Raw genomic sequence first — 23,405 nt, 5'->3', positions numbered from 1 at the left:
GGTTAGGAGACTTAATTTAGAGTTATTTGGACACTAGGGGAACAGATTCTAAGTAACACAGACTTAATTCAGCGTTATTTGGACACTAGGGGAACATATTCTAAGTAATAAAGACTTAATTTTGAGTTATTTGGTTAGGGTTAGGAGACTTAATTTTGAGTTATTTGGACACTAGGGGAACATATTCTAAGTAACACGGACTTAATTTAGAGTTATCTGGACACTAGGGGAACATACTCTAAGTAACACAAACCTCATTTAGAGTTATTTGGACACTAGGGGAACATATTCTAAGTAATAAAGACTTAATTTTGAGTTGTTTGGTTAGGGTTAGGAGACTTAATTTAGAGTTATTTGGACACTAGGGGAACATATTCTAAGTAACACAGACTTCATATAGAGTTATCTGGACACTAGGGGAACATATTCTAAGTAACACAGACTTCATTTAGAGTTATCTGGACACTAGGGGAACATATTCTAAGTAACACCGACTTAATTCAGAGTTATCTGGACACTAGGGGAACATATTCTAAGTAACACAGACTTAATTCAGAGTTATCTGGACACTAGGGGAACATATTCTAAGTAATAAAGACTTACTTTTGAGTTGTTTGGTTAGGGTTAGGAGACTTAATTGAGTTATTTGGACACTAGGGGAACATATTCTAAGTAACACCGACTTAATTTAGAGTTATCTGGACACTAGGGGAACATATTCTAAGTAACACAGACTTCATTTAGAGTTATCTGGACACTAGGGGAACATATTCTAAGTAACACCGACTTAATTCAGAGTTATCTGGACACTAGGGGAACATATTCTAAGTAACACAGACTTCATTTAGATTTATCTGGACACTAGGGGAACATATTCTAAGTAACACATACTTAATTTAGAATTATCTGGACACTAGGGGAACATATTCTAAGTAACACAGACTTCATTTAGTTATCTAGACACTAGGGGAACATATTCTAAGTAACACAGACTTAATTCAGAGTTATCTGGACACTAGGGGAACATATTCTAAGTAACACAGACTTAATTTACAGTTATCTGGACACTAGGGGAACATATTCTAAGTAACACAGACTTCATTTAGAGTTATCTGGACACTAGGGGAACATATTCTAAGTAATAAAGACTTAATTTTGAGTTGTTTGGTTAGGGTTAGGAGACTTAATTTAGAGTTATTTGGACACTAGGGGAACATATTCTAAGTAACACAGACTTCATTTAGAGTTATCTAGACACTAGGGGAACATATTCTAAGTAACACAGACTTAATTCAGAGTTATCTGGACACTAGGGGAACATATTCTAAGTAACACAGACTTAATTCAGAGTTATCTGGACACTAGGGGAACATATTCTAAGTAACACCGACTTAATTTAGAGTTGTGTGGTTAGGGTTAGGAGACTTAATTTAGAGTTATTTGGACACTAGGGGAACATATTCTAAGTAACACCGACTTAATTTAGAGTTATCTGGACACTAGGGGAACATATTCTAAGTAACACAGACTTCATTTAGAGTTATCTGGACACTAGGGGAACATATTCTAAGTAACACCGACTTAATTTAGAGTTATCTGTACACTAGGGGAACATATTCTAAGTAACACAGACTTAATTTAGAGTTATCTGGACACTAGGGGAACATATTCTAAGTAACACCGACTTCATTTAGAGTTATCTGGACACTAGGGGAACATATTCTAAGTAACACAGACTTCATTTAGAGTTATCTGGACATTAGGGGAACATATTCTAAGTAATAAAGACTTAATTTTGAGTTATTTGGTTGTCTGCACATGTTGTAGCAAAAACCTTTCTCCGTTTACATTCATTGTTCCAAGCCCTTGCGTTCCCATTATCAGTTCATAGCCGTTGTTATTTCCTGCTATTTTCGCATTCATGTCCCCCATTAAGACCATGATTTCCTTTCCTTTCTTTTTCTGAAGAATGTGGTGTAGAAGATTGTAAAAGTTGTCCTTCGTTTCATCCTCTGCATCGTTGGTAGGGGCATAGCATTGTACAAACCCTGTTTCCATTTGAGTTGGGAAATTGTGTTAGATGTAAATATAAACAGAATACAATGATTTGCAAATCCTTTTCAACCCATATTCAGTTGAATATGCTACAAAGACAACATATTTGATGTTCAAACTGATAAACATTTTTTTTTGTGTGCAAATAATCATTAACTTTAAAATTTGATGCCAGCAACACGTGAAAAACAAATTAAAAAAAATACTGATAAAGTTGAGGAATGCTCATCAGACGCTTATTTGGAGCATCCCACAGGTGTGCAGGCTAATTGGGAACAGGTGGGTGCCATGATTGGGTATAAAAACAGCTTCTCAAAAAATGCTCAGTCTTTCACAAGACAGGATGGGGCGAGGTACACCCCTTTGTCCACAACTGCGTGAGCAAATAGTTTAAGAACAACGTTTCTCAAAGTGCAAATGCAAGAAATTGAGGGATTTCAACATCTACGGTCCATAATATCATCAAAAGGTTCAGAGAATCTGGAGAAATCACTCCACGTAAGCGGCATGGCCGGAAACCAACATTGAATGACCGTGACCTTCGATCCCTCAGACGGCACTGTATCAAAAACCGACATCAATCTCTAAAGGATATCACCACATGGGCGCAGGAAGACTTCAGAAAAAACACTATCACTAAATACAGTTGGTCGCTACATCTGTAAGTGCAAGTTAAAGCTCTACTATGCAAAGCGAAAGCCATTATCAACAACATCCAGAAACGCCGCAGGCTTCTCTGGGCCCGAGATCATCTAAGATGGACTGATGCAAAGTGGGAAAGTGTTCTGTAGTCCAAATTGTTTTTGGAAATATTCGACATGGTGTGATAGACCAAAGGGGAAGCGAACCATTCAGACTGTTGTTGACGCAATGTTAAAAATCCAGCATCTGTGATGGTATGGGGGTGCATTAGTGCCCAAAGCATGGGTAACTTACACATCTGTGAAGGCACCATTAATGCTGAAAGGTACATACAGGTTTTGGAACAACATATGCTGCCATCTAAGCGCCGTCTTTTTCATGGACGCCCCTGCTTATTTCAGCAAGACAATGCCGAGCCACATTCAGCACGTGTTACAACAGCGTGGCTTTGTAAAAAAGGAGTGTGGGTACTTTCCTGGCCCGCCTGCAGTCCAGACCTGTCTCCCATCGAAAATGTGTGGCGCATTATGAAGCGTAAAATACGACAGCGGAGACCCCGGACTGTTGAACGACTGAAGCTCTACATAAAACAAGAATGGGAAAGAATTCCACTTTCAAAGCTTCAACAATTAGTTTCCTCAGTTCCCGAACCTTTATTGAGTGTTGTTAAAAGAAAAGGTGATGTAACACAGTCGTGAACATGCCCTTTCCCAACTACTTTGGGACGTGTTGCAGCCATGAAATTCTAAGTTAATTATTATTTGCAAAAAAAAAATAAAGTTTATGAGTTTGAACATCAAATATCTTGTCTTTGTAGTGCATTCAACTGAATATGGTTTAAAAGGATTTGCAAATCATTGTATTCTGTTTATATTTACATCTAACACAATTTCCCAACTCACATCAGTTCTACTTGAAGGTTAATTTTCTTATGCTTGGTATGGAATTTTGCAGTAATGATCCTTGAGTTGATGGGTTCCCAACTAATGAGAGCCCTCTGAGCTTCTTTGGATAGCATGAACCCTGCACCCTCTGTATGTGGTGCAGAGTCTTCTGGGTGCCCTGAATATAGTATGGACTCGCCACTACCCAGTTTAACCTGCCCCGACTGGAACCATCTGGTTTGGCACAGACCCAGGAGAGATATTCTGAATCTCCACATCTCTTCCACTATAACTCCTGTCTTTCCTCCTGCATCCATGGTCCTGATGTTCCATCTTGCGATGTTAGAGGAGTGTCTTGGGGTCAGAAGAATCGGACGCATCGTCTCCTTACGGTTTACCGAGTGCATCGTCGTTTTCTCTTTGGTCTGTGTGACCGAAGAGACATCCTTTCCAAGACTTTTCGGATTTTTTTCGTTTTCGTCAATGTTTCTGTAGCAAGGAGTTTTTATCAATCAATCAATGTTTATTTATATAGCCCTAAATCACAAGTGCCTCAAAGGGCTGCACAAACCACGACATCCTCGGTAGGGCCCACATAAAGGCAAGGAAAAACTCACCCCAGTGGGTTTGTCGAACATGATGACTATGAGAAACCTTGGAGAGGACCACATATGTGGGCATTCCACGCTGTATAGCAGGGGTCACCAACATGGTGCCCATGGGCACCAGGTCGCCCGTAAGGACCAGATGAGTCGCCCGCTGGCCTGTTCTAAAAATAGCTCAAATAGCAGCACTTACCAGTGAGCTGTGTCTATTTTTTAAATTGTATTTATTTACTAGCAAGCTGGTCTCGCTTTGCTCGACATTTTTAATTCTAAGGGAGACAAAACTCATATAAAATTTGAAAATCCAAGAAAATATTTTAAAGACTTCGTCTTCACTTGTTTAAATGAATTCATTTATTGTTTTACTTTGCTTCTTATAACGTTCAGAAAGACAATTTTAGAGAAAAAATACAACCTTATAAATGATTTTAGGATTTTTAAACACATATACCTTTTTATCTTTTAAATTCCTTTCTCTTCTTTCCTGACAATTTAAATCAATGTTTAAGTAAAAAAAATTGTTTTTCTTGTAAAGAATAAGTAAATACATTTTAATTCAATTCTTCATTTTAGCTTCTGTTTTTTCGATGAAGAATATTTGTGAAATATTTCTTCAAACTAATTATGATTAAAATGCAAAAATAAAATCTGGCAAATCTAGAAAATCTGTAGAATCAAATTTAAATCTTATTTCAAAGACTTTTGAATTTATTTTAAAAATTTATTTCTGGAAACTCTAGAAGAAATAATGATTTGTCTTTGTTAGAAATATAGCTTGGTCCAATTTGTTATATATTCTAACAAAGTGCAGATTGGATTTTAACCTATTTAAAACATGTCATCAAAATTCTAAAATTAATCTTAATCAGGAAAAATGACTAATGATGTTCCATAAATTATTTTTTCAAAAAGATTCAAATTAGCTAATTTTTCTCTTAATATTTTTCCTTTGAATTTTGAATTTTAAAGAGTCGGAATTGAAGATGAACTATGTTTCAAAATTTTATTTTCATTTTTTTCGTGTTTTCACTTCTTTTAAACCATTCAATTAAGTGTTTTTTTCATCATTTATTCTCTACATAAAACCTTCCGTAAAAGGAAAAAAAATGTACGATGGAATGACAGACAGAAATACCCATTTTTTTTATATGTATAGATGTATTTATTAAAGGTAAATAAAAATAATAAAAAAGGTAAATTGAGCAAATTGGCTATTTTTGGCAATTTATTTAAGTGTGTATCAAACTGGTAGCCCTTTGCATTAATCAGTACCCAAGAAGTAGCTCTTGCTTTCAAAAAGGTTGGTGACCCCTGCTGTATACTATTCCCCGTGCACTTCCCTGCTGCCCTATTTTTTTGTTTCTGTCATGAATTACACTTTTGCCTGCACTTCGGCTGCCGTCCCCGCATCCGGACCAACAACGCCCAAGCCAGGAAGTAACACCGCATACGAAACGAGGACACGAAATCGTAACTTTAATCGTCCAAACTCAAACGAAGTCGTGCCTCGGCCCGTGTCCTCGTCTCACCGCACAGACACGCCAGGAACTCCAACAATGCCTCAGAAGGATCCACTTTTAGCCTCTTCCGTCGCCTCGTTCCACATTCCAAAAGCATTCAGCAGCGTCAGCTGCGAAATTGGCGAACAATACGCGCCATTATCAGCTGTTTTATGCCTTCTGTCCAAGCAGCCCGGGGGGAAAAAAGGGAAAAAATTGCAGTGCAACCGATTCAATTTCATGCAAAAAAAATAAAAAATGTACGAACGTGAATGTTCTCATTCATCCGCGTCAGTGGATTTTCAGGGAATTAAACGGATTGTTCACATTGTCTTCATCAGTTCATGTGGTCAGACTTAGATTGGACACCTTTAGTCTTAGGGGATGGTTCTGGATCCAACTCGGAATGGGCGATATGAGCTCAGATCTACAAACCTCGTTTCTATGAGTTGGGAAATTGTTTTAGATGTAAATATAAACGGAATACAATGATTTGCAAATCATTTTCAACCCATATTCAGTTGAATGCACTACAAAGACAAGATATTTGATGTTCAAACTTATAAACTGGCTGCAACACATGCCAAAGTAGATGGGAAAGGGCATGTTCACCACTGTGTTACATCACCTTTTCTTTTAACAACACCCAATAAACGTTTGGGAACTGAGGAAACTAATTGTTGAAGCTTTGAAAGTGGAATTCTTTCCCATTCTTGTTTTATGTAGAGCTTCAGTCGTTCAACAGTCCGGGGTCTCCGCTGTCGTATTTTACGCTTCATAATGCGCCACACATTTTCGATGGGAGACAGGTCTGGACTGCAGGCGGGCCAAGAATGTACCCGCACTCTTTATTTTCCGAAGCCACGCTGTTGTAACACATGCTGAATGTGGCTTGGCATTGTCTTGCTGAAATAAGCAGGGGCGTCCATGAAAAAGACGGCGCTTAGATGGCAGCATATGTTGTTCCAAAACCTGTATGTACCGTTCAGCATTGATGGTGCCTTCACAGATGTGTAAGTTACCCATGCCTTGGGCACTAATGCACCCCCATACCATCACAGATGCTGGCTTTTGAACTTTGCGTCGATAGCAGTCTGGATGGTTCGCTTCCGCTTTGGTCCGGATGACACGATGTCAAATATTTCCAAAAACAATTTGAAATGTGGACTCGTCAGACCACAGAACACTTTTCCACTTTGCATCAGTCCATCTTAGATGATCTCGGGCCCAGAGAAGCCGGCGGCCTTTCTGGATGTTGTTGATAAATGGCTTTCGCTTTGCATAGTAGAGCTTTAACATGCACTTACAGATGTAGCGACGAACTGTATTTAGTGACAGTGGTTTTCTGAAGTGTTCCTGAGCCCTCGTGATGATATCCTTTAGAGATTGATGTCGGTTTTTGATACAGTTAATACGCACATATTCGTCTGTTGTTTGAATACTTTACACTACTTTTGGGCAATACACATATGAGTATCGATCCAATACCAAGTCGCTACGGGGCCAAACCAACGGTTCAGTTCAGTTTATTTTCAGTCTAACAAAAACATATTCAAGGGGCGGCATAGCTCGGTTGGTAGAGTGGCCGTGCCAGCAACTTGAGGGTCACAGGTTCGATTCCCGCTTCCGCCATCCTAGTTACTGCCGTCGTGTCCTTGGGCAAGACACAGTTTACCCACCTGCTCCCAGTGCCACCTACACTGGTTTAAATGTAACTTAGATATTGGGTTTCACTGTATAAAGCGCTTTGAGTCACTAGAGAAAAGTGCTATATAAATATATAATTCAAACATGGATCACGGTTCAAAAAATTAATAACATGACTGAAACAGGCAGAAGCAAAAAAGCTTATACGCCCAACATAAAATGTTTTACATTCAATTAAGTTACCTTTTCTAGTAATTTTGTAATACAAAAAGAAATATAGTCATTAAGTTGGCCTTTAACAAATAATACAAAAATATGTACTTACACACGTGCACTTTTTTGTAAATAGATAAACATACATACCTTCTAAATACAACATTTAACCAAACAAACGTAAATTTCCAGTTCACATAACTTTCTAAAATACATTGTGACATGTTCTTTTTGAAATTAAATACCGAGTCCCTCATTTTTATTTCTTCACCAACAGAATTCCACAAATTAACACCGGTCATAATTTAAATTTTAAAGATCGTTGAATGATTCAGTCTCTAATCGCAATTATTATCAGACACAAAACACAATATCAATTCCATTTTGAATCATTTCCTATCCTCTGGTTTTTGTCCCTTAAGTCCTCCTGTGCCCAGGGCTTATTTTCTTTGTTTCCAAACAATATTAAAAAAGGACAAAATATTTTTTGATAATAAAAATGATCGGTCTAACCACTGTAGTATCGACCTCATTATATACTTGCTATTGTTCAATCAATCAATCAATCAATGTTTATTTATATAGCCCCAAATCACAAATGTCTCAAAGGACTGCATAAATCATTACGACTACAACATCCTCGGAAGAACCCACAAAAGGGCAAGGAAAAATTGTTACTGTCCTTATTTGCGCTGAGTCGCCCACTTCGAGAGCTCTCGAGCTTGCGGTTGTTTGTCCTCCAAAGAGCGCTAATTGTCTTTGAAGTGTCTAATTGTCTTTGAAGTGTCTGATTGTCTTTGAAGTGCATGCTCAGGTAGACAGCCAAGTCTTGACCTGAATATTTTGTTTGGTTGCTTGGTTTCCACAACACATAAATCAGTGCACCAGACTAGAGTTATAAACCAGATAGTTTTTCTGGGTATGGGGTGTCTGGTTTTTGGTCTCAGAGTGTTTCCAGGTTTAAGGTGTACCAGAATCTTGTGTTATATAAACCTCCTTCTGGCCTGAATGATCATTTTTCTGCGTCCGTCGTCTTTTATCCAAAACGTTTTTGTTCTTTCTGGAATGAGATTGCATTATCTGAGGGGCCCGCAGGGTTTTTTTAGGGCCTCCCTCATATGCTTGTGGTCTTACACCTTGTCCAGTGGTCTGGTGGGAACATTATCAGCTCTGGTTCGGTTTTGTTGACCGTTTTATTCTCCATTGGGGGTGTGTGTCAGAAAGTGGGGAATTGGTCAGTTTTTAGAGATATTCCAATTGATCAGCCACCGTTCAGTATCGGAAAATTTTCTTGAAAAAGTACGTGATTGACATTTACTGATTAATATTTTTCAGTACTCATCACAAACACTGATCACCCCGGGCCTGATATTGTATTTATATATTTGTTTTTATTGTTATTTGGTTTTCAATTTGTTTTTTTTTATTTGCAGAAAATTGTTTTCTTTACTTGTGAATTGTTTTTTTACTTGCAGAAAATAGTTTTCAAACTCAAGAATATTTTTTTTTAACTTGCAGAAAAGTATTTTTTACTTGTGAATCATTTTTTAAATAAACAAAAAGTTGTTTTACTTTTGCAATTAGTTTTTTTTACTTGCAGAATTAGTTTTACTTGTTTCTTGACTTGAAATAATTATTTTTTTATACTTGCACATTTTTTTTTAATGCAGGAAATTGTTTTTATATATGCAAATCTTTTTTTTTTACTTGCAGACATTTTTTTTTGTTTTTTTTTATTTGCAGAAAATTGTTTTCTTTACTTGTGAATTGTTTTTTTACTTGCAGAAAATAGTTTTTATACTCAAGAATAGTTTTTTTTAACTCGCAGAAGAGTATTTTTTACTTGTGAATTGTTTTTTAAATAAACAAAAAAGTTTTTTACACTTGCAATTTGTTTTTTTTTACTTGCAGAATTAGTTTTACTTTTTTCTTGAGTTGAAATAATTATTTTTTTATACTTGCACATTTTTTTTAATGCAGGAAATTGTTTTTATATATGCAAATCTTTTTTTTAACTTGCAGACATTTTTTTTTGTTTTTTTTTATTTGCAGAAAATAGTTTTCTTTACTTGTGAATAGTTTTTTTTAACTCGCAGAAAAGTATTTTTTACTTGTGAATCGTTTTTTAAATAAACAAAAAAGTTTTTTACACTTGCAATTTGTTTTTTTTAACTTGCAGAATTAGTTTTACTTGTTTCTTGAGTTGAAATAATTATTTTTTTATACCTGCAATTTTTTTTAATGCAGGGAATTGTTTTTATATATGCAAATCTTTTTTTTTACTTGCAGAAATTTTTTTTATTTGTTTTTTTTATTTGCAGAAAATAGTTTTCTTTACTTGTGAATTGTTTTTTTACTTGCAGAAAATAGTTTTTATACTCAAGAATAGTTTTTTTTAACTTGCAGAAAAGTATGTTTTACTTGTGAATTGTTTTTTAAATAAACAAAAAAGTTTTTTACACTTGCAATTAGTTTTTTTTACTTGCAGAATTAGTTTTACTTGTTTCTTGAGTTTAAATAATTATTTTTTTATACTTGCACATTTTTTTTAATGCAGGAAATTGTTTTTATATATGCAAATCTTTTTTTTTTACTTGCAGACATTTTTTTTGTTTTTTTGCAGAAAATAGTTTTTATACTCAAGAAGTTTTTTTTAACTTGCAGAAAAGTATTTTTTACTTGTGAATCGTTTTTTTTAAATAAACAAAAACGTTTTTTACACTTGCAATTAGTTTTTTTTACTTGCAGAATTAGCTTTACTTGTTTCTTGAGTTGAAATATTTTTTTTTTATACTTGCAATTTTTTTTTAATGCAGGAAATAGTTTTTATATATGCAAATCTTTTTTTTTTACTTGCAGAAAAATGTGATGTTTGCAATTTTTTTTTTTTTTACTTGCAGAAAATAGTTTTCTTTTTTAAATGAGGAAATTACTTGCAAATCATTGGCCGTAAGTAAAAAAAAAAAATGTTGGTGTTTGTGGAGTTTTGTCAGTTGTTCACTCCATAATTGTCGATACTCGAGTGATTAGAGCGATATTTTTACTCTCTTAATGTATATATTTCTTTTGTTTTTGTTTAAAAATTCAGGGATCCATTTTCTGGACCCAGGAGGACTTTGTGGGCAAAAAGGATTTCAATGAGGAATCGATAGTTTTTGTTTAGTTACTGTGTGCTATTGACTTTGTTTTTCTTACACACTTGTATTTAGATTCTGGAACTAGTTTAAATGTTGTGTTGATATTTTTACACTATTAATAGCACTCACAATAAATATGTTGAAAAATGTACAGTTATTACCTTTGGTCGGTATTGGTATCGGCCGATCTCACTTATTGATGATCAGAATTAATCCCTGATCAGAACATCCCTAGTCAGTATCTCTGGGTTTTCTGTTAACCTCGACATGTAGGGAGGTTACTGCCGACATTACACTAAATTACGAACTAAAAAGAGTAACTTTTTTTTAATCTCGATATTTTGCCTTAGCCTTGAATTAACACTTTATGCATATAATCACAGCAGTATGATGAATTTTTGTGTCTACATTATAACATACTTCTTCATATTTCATTAATGTATGCTACTTTTTAACTTTCATGCCGCCGGGAAAGAAACCACAACTAAGTCAATTTAGCAAAACTGTATTTATTAAACAGTTATTAAGCAGTGGCACAAACATTCATGTTTTTCCAAAACAGAAAGTGCCATTTTAAAACCAGCTATGAGTGCACTTTTGTGCATGATGTCACTAAGATGACATATCAAAACAACACTAAATTAAAGTGCCCTTTTTGTACAGAACGCCACTACAATAGTTAGAAACAAATAAAGTGCACTTTTGTGCATGATGTCACACAAGATATTTCCATAACTGTCAAATAAAAATGAGCTGCATAATAGGAAATCAAATAGTGTTGTTGACTATTTTTTTCATACCATGTTGATCTGGAAATGTTTGCTTCGGCATTTTGATGGTGTGGGCATTTGGCACCGAATTGAGGTGTTGACATGCGGAGTAAGCACTCTTCATTCTCTAGCAGATGACTTTTCAAATGATGCTACATATTAGCAGTAATGCTATATTTTTGTAGCAACGCTTTTGCCCCACACTTGACGAATTACGATTGTCTGTTCGACATATTCCCACTTGAAGCCAAACCACCGCCGGACGATGGACCCCCTGCTGTTTTTCTTGGGAATCAATTCTTCCTTCATTTGTTACCAGAGCCGCACCTTCTTTCTCTCGTATTACCACTCGCACGGCTCCGGTAGCATCACAGCTAACGTTACCCATGCTGCTACCTCTTTGCCTGCTGTCTGTGAGAAGGAGAGAGTGGGAAACGCCTGTAGTGCAATGCCAGCAGCTTAAAGCAACTGCGTGAGAATATACTGTATGTCCTTCGCTATGTGGTAGGTTCCTGCGGACGTTACCTCCTTTTGTTGTTGACTATTTTTTTCATACGGTGTTGATCTGGAAATGTTTGCCTTGGCATTTTGATGCTGTGAAAGTGTGGCACCGAATGGAGATGTTGACATGCGGAGTAAGCATTCTTCATACTCTAGCAGATGACTTTTCAAATGATGCTACATATTAGCAGTAATGCTATTTTTTTGTAGCAACGCTTTTGCCCCACACTCGACGAATTACGGTTGTCTGTTCGACATATTCCCACTTGAAGCCAAACCACCGCCGGACGATGGACCCCCTGCTGTTTTTCTTGGTAATCAATTCTTCCTTCTATTGTTACCAGATTCGCACCTTCTTTCTCTCGTATTACCACTCGCACGGCTCCGCTCGCATCACAGCAAACGTTACCCATGCTGCTACCTCTTTGCCTGCTGTCTGTGAGAAGGAGAGAGTGGGAAACGCCTGTAGTGCAATGCCAGCAGCTTAAAGCAACTGCGTGAGAATATACTGTATGTCCTTCGCTATGTGGTAGGTTCCTGCGGACGTTACCTCCTTTTGTTGTTGACTATTTTTTTCATACGGTGTTGATCTGGAAATGTTTGCCTTGGCATTTTGATGCTGTGAAAGTGTGGCACCGAATGGAGATGTTGACATGCGGAGTAAGCATTCTTCATACTCTAGCAGATGACTTTTCAAATGATGCTACATATTAGCAGTAATGCTATTTTTTTGTAGCAACGCTTTTGCCCCACACTCGACGAATTACGGTTGTCTGTTCGACATATTCCCACTTGAAGCCAAACCACCGCCGGACGATGGACCCCCTGCTGTTTTTCTTGGTAATCAATTCTTCCTTCTATTGTTACCAGATTCGCACCTTCTTTCTCTCGTATTACCACTCGCACGGCTCCGCTCGCATCACAGCAAACGTTACCCATGCTGCTACCTCTTTGCCTGCTGTCTGTGAGAAGGAGAGAGTGGGAAACGCCTGTAGTGCAATGCCAGCAGCTTAAAGCAACTGCGTGAGAATATACTGTATGTCCTTCGCTATGTGGTAGGTTCCTGCGGACGTTATCTCCTTCTGTTGTTGACTATTTTTTTCATACGGTGTTGATCTGGAAATGTTTGCCTTGGCATTTTGATGGTGTGGGCATTTGGCACCGAATTGAGATGTTGACATGCGGAGTAAGCACTCTTCATTCTCTAGCTGATGACTTTTCAAATGATGCTACTAATTAGCAGTAATGCTACTTTTTGTAGCAACGCTTTTGCCCCACACTTGACGAATTACGGTTGTCTGTTTGACATATTCCCGCTTGAAGCCAAACCACCGCCGGACGATGGACCCCCTGCTGTTTTTCTTGGGAATCAATTCTTCCTTCATTTGTTACCAGATTCGCACCTTCTTTCTCTCGTATTACCACTCGCACGGCTCCGCTAGCATCACAGCTAACGTTAGCCATGGTGCTACCTCTTTGCCTGCTGTCTGTGAGAAGGAGAGAGTGGGAAACGCCTGTAGTGCAATGCCAGCAGCTAAAAGCAACTGCGTGAGAATATACTGTATGTCCTTCGCTATGTGGTAGGTTCCTGCGGACGTTATCTCCTTCTGTTGTTGACTATTTTTTTCATACGGTGTTGATCTGGAAATGTTTGCCTTGGCATTTCGATGGTGTGAACGTGTGGCACCGAATGGAGATGTTGACATGCGGAGTAAACACTCTTCATTCTCTAGCAGATGACTTTTCAAATGATGCTACATATTAGCAGTAATGCTATTTTTTTGTAGCAACGCTTTTGCCCCACACTTGATGAATTACTGTTCGACATATTCCCACTTGAAGCCAAACCACCGCCGGACGATGGACCCCCCTGCTTGGGAATCAATTCTTCCTTCATTTTTGAAGTGAAGTGAAGTGAATTATTCTTATATAGCGCTTTTTCTCTAATGACTCAAAGCGCTTTACATAGTGAAACCCAATAGCTAATTTTTACATTTAAACCAGTGTGGGTGGCACTGGGAGTAGTTGGGTAAAGTGTCTTGCCCAAGGACACAACGGCAGTGACTAGGATGGCGGAAGCGGGGATTGGACCTGCAACCCTCAAGTTGCTGGCACGGCCGCTATACCGACCGAGCTACAACGCCCCAGATTCGCACCTTCTTTCTCTCGTATTACCACTCGCACGGCTCCGCTAGCATCACAGCTAACGTTCCCCATGCTGCTACCTCTGTGCTTGCTTTCTGTGAAAAGGAGTGACAACAAAGAGTTGGGAGAGCCTGTAATGTAATGCCAGCAGCTAAAAACCAACTGCGTGAGAATATATACTCGAATATCACGATTAAGTCATTTTCTATATCGCACAGAGACAAACACGCGATATATCGTGTACAGTTGGGATCAAAATGATTCAACCCCCACACAATTTTCGTGTGTTAGCAAGTTGGACATTTATTCCGTATTTTGTTTGTAGTCATATCAAATAAAGATGTGTCAAATAGACAAATGCAACTTAAATTGTAACACTGTATTTTACAAAATACCAAAAAGGACATTTTTCTTAATATCTCATTGACCAAATGATTCAACCCCCTAGTTACATGCATGTTTAGTACTTAGTAGAACACCCTTTGGCAGTAATGACATCCTTCAAAGTTGATACATAAGCTTCTTGCAAGCATCTACAGGTATTTGAGCCCATTCCTCTTGGGCAAAGGCCTCATGTTCATTCATATTCTTGGGCTTTCGTGCTAGCAACTGTCTTCTTCAAGTCCCACCACAGCTTTTCTATAGGATCTAGGTCTGGCGACTGTGAAGGCCACTCCAGAGTCTTCCAGCCCTTCTTCTGCAACCACTCTGATGTTGATTTGGAGGTATGCTTGGGATCCTTGTCCTGTTGGAAGGTCCAACGTCTCCCAAGCCTCAGCTTCGTCACTGACTTCATGACATTTGCAGCTAATATATCCTGCTAGGAAATAGAATTCATAATCCCTGGAGATTCCCGGTACCTGAGGCAGAGAAACAGCCCCAGAGCATGATTGACACCCCACCATGCTTAACAGTAGGTCAGGTGTTCTTCTCTTTGTAAGCTTAATTTTTTCTCCTCCAGACATAAGGTTGATTCATAGGCCCAAAGAGTTCCAGTTTTGTCTCATCACTCCATAGAACAGTTTCCCAAAACCTTTGGGGGTTGTCCAGATGATTTTTGGCATACTGGAGTCTATTTTTCTTGTTCCTGGTAGTCAGAATTGGGGTGCGCCTGGGAGTTCTGGCATGGAGGCCTTCATCTCGTAGTGCGCGCCTTATTGTCTGGGACGAAACCTGCGTTCCCCCTTCTGCAATGTCCTGTTGTAGTTCCTCAGTTGTTACCCGGGGGTTTCTCACCAATGTACACACACAGCATCCTCTTTCTACCACGCCCAGGTAGTGTTTCCACGGTGCCTTTAGCCTTAAACTTGCGAATTATGCTCCCAACTGTGTCTTCTTGGAATGTGTTATTTTCTTATATTCATATCCTTTCTTATGAAGAGAAATTACCTCCTCTCTTGACTTCTTTGACCACTCCCTGGACTTCACCATGTTGCAAATACACCATTGACCATCTACTAGAAGCTGAGCGTTACAGTCTTTTTTCAATCAGTTTAATTGTTGCTCGTTATGGTTCTAATCACATCTACAGGTGTTTTCAACACCTGATTGAAAAGACCTTATTCAAATTCTGTTCTTAAGAGTTATGATCTTCAAGGGGTTGAATAATTTTGTCAATGAGATATTAAGAGAAATGACACTGTTTGGTATGTTACAAAAAATAATGTTGTAATTCAAGTTGCATTCGTCTATTTGACACATCTTTATTTGATATGACTATAAACAAAATACGGAATAAATGTCCAACTTGCTAAAACACCAAAATTGTGTGGGGGGTTGAATAATTTTGATCACATCTGTATATCGAGATATCGCCCAGCCCTACGTTGCAGTGTTTAATATTCAGCGTGGCGATAAAGAAACATTTACATCTGGCTCCGTAAACAAAGGCATTTCATCTGCAGTCCAGATGCAGGGGAGTGTCGTCTCCGTTCTGCGCGAGGCTCCCTGGACGCCTGTGAGGAGAGGCTCGTCGACGACGTTCACTGCAGAGTGATACATACTTACCTGTCTCCAAAAAAATCAGAAGAAGTCGCTACTTTTGTCGTTAGTTTCTTTTGAGAAAAACGGCGTGAACGTGACGTTTTTTTGTCCTGCGAGTGCCGGACTTCTTTGTGCTGTTTGCTGAAAGGAGCTCGGAGCCGTGTCCTCCATCTCAAGGTCGGCGACAATGGGGAATACAATCGAACCTATCGCACAATTGTGTTTTCCATTCGTAAAACGTGGGGCGTTAAAGTGAATGGGGACAACACATGTCATTTTGCACCACAAAAGGAGCGTAACCACATTCTTGTGGGTGTACGTTGTGGTATGTCTCCTCCTGAAAGGATGTATACGTTGGCGTGGCGTAGTTGGTAGAATGGCTGTGCCAGCAATCTGAGGGTTACTGGTTCAATCCCCACCTTCTACCATCCTAGTCACGTCCGTTGTGTCCTTGGGCAAGACACTTCACCCTTGCTCCTGATGGGTCCTGATGAGCGTCAGTGTGTGAATGTGGAAATACTGTTATAGCGCTTTGGGCTTCTTAAAGGGGAACATTATCGCCAGACCTATGTAAGCGTCAATATATACCTTGATGGTGCAGAAAAAAGACCATATATTTTTTTTAACCAATTTCCGAACTCTAAACGGGTGAATTTTGGCGAATTAAACGCTTTTCTGTTTATCGCTCATGTGGTGATGACGTCAGAACGTGACGTCTCCGAGGTAATACGGCCGCCATTTTCATTTTCACATTACAAACACCGGGTCTCAGCTCTGTTATTTTCCGTTTTTTCGACTATTTTTGGGAACTTTGGAGACATCATGCCTCGTTGGTGTGTTGTCGGAGGGTGTAACAACACTAACAGGGAGGGATTCAAGTTGCACCACTGGCCCGAAGATGCCAAAGTGTCTGCCGCCAGACCCCCATTGAATGTGCCAAAATGTTTCCACATTTTACATGGCACAGAGATGTATGGATAACCTACAGATGCATTTGCAACAATAAAGTCAACGAAATCACAAAGGTGAGTTTTGTTGATGTTGACTTATGTGCTAATCAGACATATTTGGTCGCGGTGTGACTGCCAGCTAATCGATGCTAACATGCTACGCTAATCGATGCTAACATGCTATTTACCGGCGGTACTAAAGTAGACATGGCACAGAGATGTATGGATAACCTGCAGATGCATTTGCAACGATAAAATCAACTAAATCACAAAGGTGAGTTTTGTTGATGTTGACTTATGTGCTAATCAGACATATTTGGTAGCGGCGTGACTGCCAGCTAATTGATGCTTACATGCTATTTACCGGCGGTGCTAAAGCAGACATGGTACAAAGATGTATGGATAACCTGCAGATGCATTTGCAACTATAAAGTCAACTAAATCACAAAGGTGAGTTTTGTTGATGTTGACTGACAGCTAATCGATGCTAACATGCTACGCTAATCGATGCTAACATGCTATTTACTGGCGGTACTAAAGTAGACATGGCACAGAGATGTATGGATAACCTGCAGATGCATTTGCAACGATAAAATCAACTAAATCACAAAGGTGAGTTTTGTTGATGTTGACTTATGTGCTAATCAGACATATTTGGTAGCGGCGTGACTGCCAGCTAATCGATGCTAACATGCTATTTACCGGCGGTGCTAAAGCAGACATGGCACAGAGATGTATGGATAACCTGCAAATGCATTTGCAACTATAAAGTCAACTAAATCACAAAGGTTAGTTTTGTTGATGTTGACTGCCAGCTAATCGATGCTAACATGCTATGCTAATCGGTGCTAACATGCTATTTACCGGCGGTGCTAAAGCAGACATGGCACAGAGATGTATGGATAACCTGCAGATGCATTTGCATCCGAGTCTGAATCCGAGCTAATGTCGCTATATCTTGCTGTGGTATCTGACATTGTTTGTTTACATTGGCAGCACTGTGTGACGTCACAGGGAAATGGATAGTCACATTGCAAATAGCGAAAATCAATCACTTTAAAGCTTTTTTTTAGGGCTATTCGGGGACCGGTAAAAGTTTGAAAAAAACTTCCAAAAATACAACAAGCCACTGGGAACTGATTTTTATTGTTTTTAACCCTTTTTGAAATTGTGATAATGTTCCCCTTTAAAAAGGGGTAGAAAAGTGCTATACAAGTACAACCCATTTACCATTCAACCAACCTCTAAGATTAGATGAGCGATCGATTCCCTGTTAGCGTCTGAGAAAATATAATACAGAATAATAAAGTGCAATGTTTCTGTCTTTACCCCCTCTCAGTGACAGCAGTGGAGAAATCCTCAACAACAACTGCGTGATGGAGTACCACCAGACCACGGGCACGCTCAGCGCTCACTTCAGGAACATGGTGAGTGGTGTGGGAATTTGATTGATTTATTGATTGATTGATTGAAACTTTTGAAGTGAAGTGAATTATATTTATACAGCGCTTTTCTCTAGTGACTCAAAGCGCTTTACATAGTGACACCCAATATCTAAGTTACATTTAAACCAGTGTGGGTGGCACTGGGAGCAGGTGGGTAAAGTGTCTTGCCCAAGGACACAACGGCAGTGACTAGAATGGCAGAAGCAGGAATCGAACCTGCAACCCTTAAGTTGCTGGCACGGCCACTCTACCAACCGAGCTATACCGGTTTTTATTAGTAGATTGCACAGTACAGTACATATTCCGTACAATTGACCACTAAATGGTAACACCCCAATAAGTTTTTCAACTTGTTTAAGTCTACGTTAATTAGAGATGTCCGATAATATGGACGATAAATGATTTAAAATGCAATATCGGAAATTATCTGTATCGGTTTCAAAAAGTAAAATGTATGACTTTTTAAAAGGTTGCTGTACGGAAAGATGCACAGACATAGGGAGAAATACAGAGCGCCATTAAACCTTAAATGTCAGGACTTGGACTTGGATTTGTTTTGCTTCTTCCACGCAAAGGATGATTTGCACGAGCGAGACGTGAGTGTAAGTACATGTTTAATTTATTTACACACTGTAATACAGAACAGGAAAAACAAAAATAAATACTAGACTATACTCAAAAACAAAAAAGAGCACAATGGCATGGCTATACACAAACGAACGAAAGATACTATAAATGACACAAAACAAACCAAAAACTTGCACAGAGGCATGAATACAAAAAAATCTTACGTGGCGTGTTCAAAACAATAAACAGCGTGGCAAGGCATGAAGGTCGGCAAGGAAAGGTAGGTGCGTGGTCATGGGGGTTCAATACAAAGTCCGGTAAAGTTCCCAGACCGAGGAACAGAAAAAAAATGGCTTAAATACTAGCTGTGATTATCGAAAACAGGTGTGAGAGCTGAGGACTGGGGAGTGACTAGGAGACCAGGTGGCAACTAATGGGTTACTATGGAAACAAACAAAACCAGGAAGTGCAAAACAGGAAACAAGAGTCCAAAAAACAAAACATAACATGATCAAACATAAAACCTAGGGGTGTAACAATACACAAACATTTCGGTTTGGTACGTACCTCGGTTCGGAGGTCACGGTTCGATTCATTTTCGGTACAGTTAGAAAAAAACGAAATATAAATTTTTTGATTACTTATTTAACAAATTTGCTAAATCTTCCACCAAAAATACTTTTCTTAGTGGAATATTTGATGTGAAGTAATCGGAAACTTGGATAGGTCAATAATTCATAATAACATTGATTTTGATTCAATATTATGTTTTAAACAATGACAGTTTGAAAAAAAAAACAGCTTTGTTTTATTAGTAAACGTTGCAAGTTTTTCTTAATTACATTTAGCCTTTAAGATTTTTTATTTCACTTTTGTTTATGTTTTTGTTTATTCGTTCGGTTCACTTGCGAACCGAAGCGTGGAAAAACAACTACAGCCTCTTGATGGAGACGCCGCTCCACCGAGCGTCGACCGCCATGAAGGACATGGGTCACATTGTTTGATTCTGGCTAATAAAATATTCTCCTTTCAAGCTAGAGAAGTTTCTCCATGAAGACGTCCAGCTGGTTCTTGCGTTCCAGCTGCTGGATGAAGTCCGTCACCTTCTTGTGCAAAGAATCCCTCCACAAGGTCTTCCGGAACCCCCGCACCGAAACGGTTCAATACAAATACACGTACCGTTACACCCCTAATAAAACCTGATTCACAGGCGTGACATTAAAGGCCGGTTCATTTACATAATATCTACAGCTTTTCACGCACAGAAGGCATACTTGGTCAACAGCCATACAGGTCAGACTGAGGGTGGCCGTATAAACAACTTTAACACTGTTACAAATGTGCGCCACACTGTGAACCCACACCAAACAAGAATGACAAACACATTTCGGGAGAACATCCGCACCGTAACACAACATAAACACAACAGAACAAATACCCAGAACCCCTTGCAGCACTAACTCTTCCGGGACGCTACAATATACACTCCCCCTACCCCACCTAACTCAACCTCCTCATGCTCTCACAGGGAGAGCATGTCCCAAATTCCAAGCTGCTATTTTGAGGCACGTTAAAAAAAATAACATAATATCTACGGCTTTCCACACACACAAGTGAATGCAAGGCATACTTGGTCAACAGCCATACAGGTCACACTGAGGGTGGCCGTATAAACAACTTTAACACTGTTACAAATATGCGCCACACTGTGAACCCACACCAAACAAGAATGACAAACACATTTCGGGAGAACATCCGCAGCGTAACACAACATAAACACAACAGAACAAATACCCGGAACCCCTTGCAACATTGTTGTTGGCATTTTTTTTCGATAACTTGAGTGGATTTATTTTGGAAAACTTTGTTACATTGTTTGATGCATCTAGCGGGGCGTCACAACAAAATTAGGCATAATAATGTGTTAATTCCACGACTGTATATATCGGTATCGGTTGATACCGGAATCGGTAATTGGGAGTTGGACAATATCGGAATATCGGATATCGGCAAAAAAGCCATTATCGGACATCTCTAACGTTATTTAATTCATGGTACAAATGTATACTATCAGCATAATACAGTCATCACACAAGTTAATCATCAGAGTCTATACCAGACCTGGGCAAATTAAGGCCCAAGGGCCACATCCGGCCCGTTAAGCTTTTCAATCTGGCCCGCCGGACATTCCCAAATAAATTCTTTAGACCTTTAAGATGGAAAGTGTAGCTGCCATTAAGATGTGCTGTCATGTTTTCTAATGACCGTAAGTCTTCAACTGTACAAAGTATTTTAATGGTTAGAATCTGCACTTATGGATGATATACCAGTTACTATGGTAATGTAATTAGTTACTATGGTAATCTAATGAGTTACTAATGTAATCTACGTCACAGCAGCTCAGACAAGGCACCAAGCAGTGTGGGCGGGAAGCGTTTCCACAGACGCGAAAGGAGATTTTCACAACAAAGTTTTAAAGCTTAGTGATATATAGAATAAAATAGAATGGAAAGTACTTTATTGATCCCTGGGGGGAATTCAGCAAATATCAGATTTATCAGATTGTAGGTGGGTTTACTTTGTACCCATTGCGTTCATATTTCACTGTTTGTTGCATTTTTTTTGCGTTTCACTTTATTGTAAAATATGTCAATGGAAAGCGGGTGTGACATTCATATTTTGTCAATATTCAGTGTTTTATCGTTCATAGAAAAAAAAATTCTATTGCGTTTTTTAAGGCGGTCTGTCACATAATTTTTTGCATTCAATCACAGGTTTTGTATTAGTGTTCCTAAAAGTAAATTTTTTTCCTCTAAATGTGGCCCCTGAGTCAAAATAATTGCCCAGACCTGGTTCTATAAATTGAATTATTTACAATCCAAGGAAAGGGGCGTCCATGAAAAAGATGTCGCTTAGATGGCAGCATATGTTGTTCCAAAACCTGTATGTACCTTTCAGCATTAATGGTGCCTTCACAGATGGGCACTAATGCACCCCCATACCATCACAGATGCTGGCTTTTCAACTTTGCGTCGATAACAGTCTGGATGGTTCGCTTCCCCTCGATGTCGAATATTTCCAAAAACAATTTGAAATGTGGACTCGTCAGACCACAGAACACTTTTCCACTTTGCATCAGTCCATCTTAGATGTTTTCGGGCCCAGAGAAGCCTGCGGCGTTTCTGGATGTTGTTGATAAATGGCTTTCGCTTTGCATCGTAGAGCTTTAATTTGCACTTACAGATGTAGTGACCAACTGTATTTAGTAAAAGTGGTTTTCTGAAGTGTTCCTGACTGAGCCCATGTGGTGATATCCTTTAGAGATTGATGTCGGTTTTTGATACAGTGCCGTCTGAGGGATCAAAAATCACGGTCATTCAATGTTGGTTTCCGGCCATGCCGCTTACGTGGAGTGATTTCTCCAGATTCTCTGAACCGTTTGATGATATTATGGACTGTAGATGTTGAAATCCCTAAAGTTCTTGCAGTTGCACTTTGAGAAACGTTGTTCTTAAACTGTTTGACTATTTGCTCACGCAGTTGTGGACAACTTTCTTGTGAAAGACTGAGCATTTTTTTGGGAAGCTGCTTTTATACCCAATCATGGCACCCACCTGTTCCCAATTAGCCTGCACACCTGTGGGATCTTCCAAATAAGTGTTTGATGAGCATTCCTCAACTTTTTCAGTATTTATTGCCACCTTTCCCAACTTCTTTGTCACGAGTGGCTGGCATCAAATTCTAAAGTTAATGATTATTTCAATCAATCAATGTTTACTCATATAGCCCTAAATCACTAGTGTCTCAAAGGGCTGCACAAACCACTACGACATCCTCGGTAGGCCCACATAAGGGCAAGGAAAACTCACACCCAGTGGGACGTCGGTGACAATGATGACTATGAGAACCTTGGAGAGGAGGAAAGCAATGGATGTCGAGGGGGTCTAACATGATACTGTGAAAGTTCAATCCATAATGGATACAACACAGTCGCGAGAGTCCAGTCCAAAGCGGATCCAACACAGCAGCGAGAGTCCCGTTCACAGCGGAGCCAGCAGGAAACCATCCCAAGCGGAGGCGGATCAGCAGCGCAGAGATGTCCCCAGCCGATACACAGGCGAGCAGTACATGGCCACCGGATCGGACCGGACCCCCTCCACAAGGGAGAGTGGGACATAGAAGAAAAAGAAAAGAAACGGCAGATCAACTGGTCTAAAAAGGGAGTCTATTTAAAGGCTAGAGCATACAAATGAGTTTTAAGGTGAGACTTAAATGCTTCTACTGAGGTAGCATCTCGAACTGTTACCGGGAGGGCATTCCAGAGTACTGGAGCCCGAAATGAAAAAGCTCTACAGCCCGCAG

The 23,405-nt window shown here is 39.1% G+C and overlaps 1 protein-coding gene across 1 annotated transcript in view; it reads left to right on the top strand.

Annotated features, from left to right (window-relative positions):
• LOC133555925 (inactive phospholipase C-like protein 2) overlaps positions 1–23,405 on the top strand; it is a 415,124-nt gene that overhangs the window by 33,619 nt on the left and 358,100 nt on the right. Inside the window, exon 9 of the mRNA XM_061905396.1 lies at positions 18,371–18,458. Coding sequence (XP_061761380.1) covers positions 18,371–18,458 — 88 coding nt within the window. The remainder of the gene's footprint in view (positions 1–18,370; positions 18,459–23,405) is intronic.

This window comes from Nerophis ophidion, linkage group LG07 (genome assembly GCF_033978795.1).
Source record: "Nerophis ophidion isolate RoL-2023_Sa linkage group LG07, RoL_Noph_v1.0, whole genome shotgun sequence".
Lineage (NCBI taxonomy): Eukaryota > Metazoa > Chordata > Actinopteri > Syngnathiformes > Syngnathidae > Nerophis > Nerophis ophidion.
The sequence above is the reverse complement of the archived record's forward strand: the minus strand, read 5'-3'. Positions and strand labels throughout refer to the sequence as shown.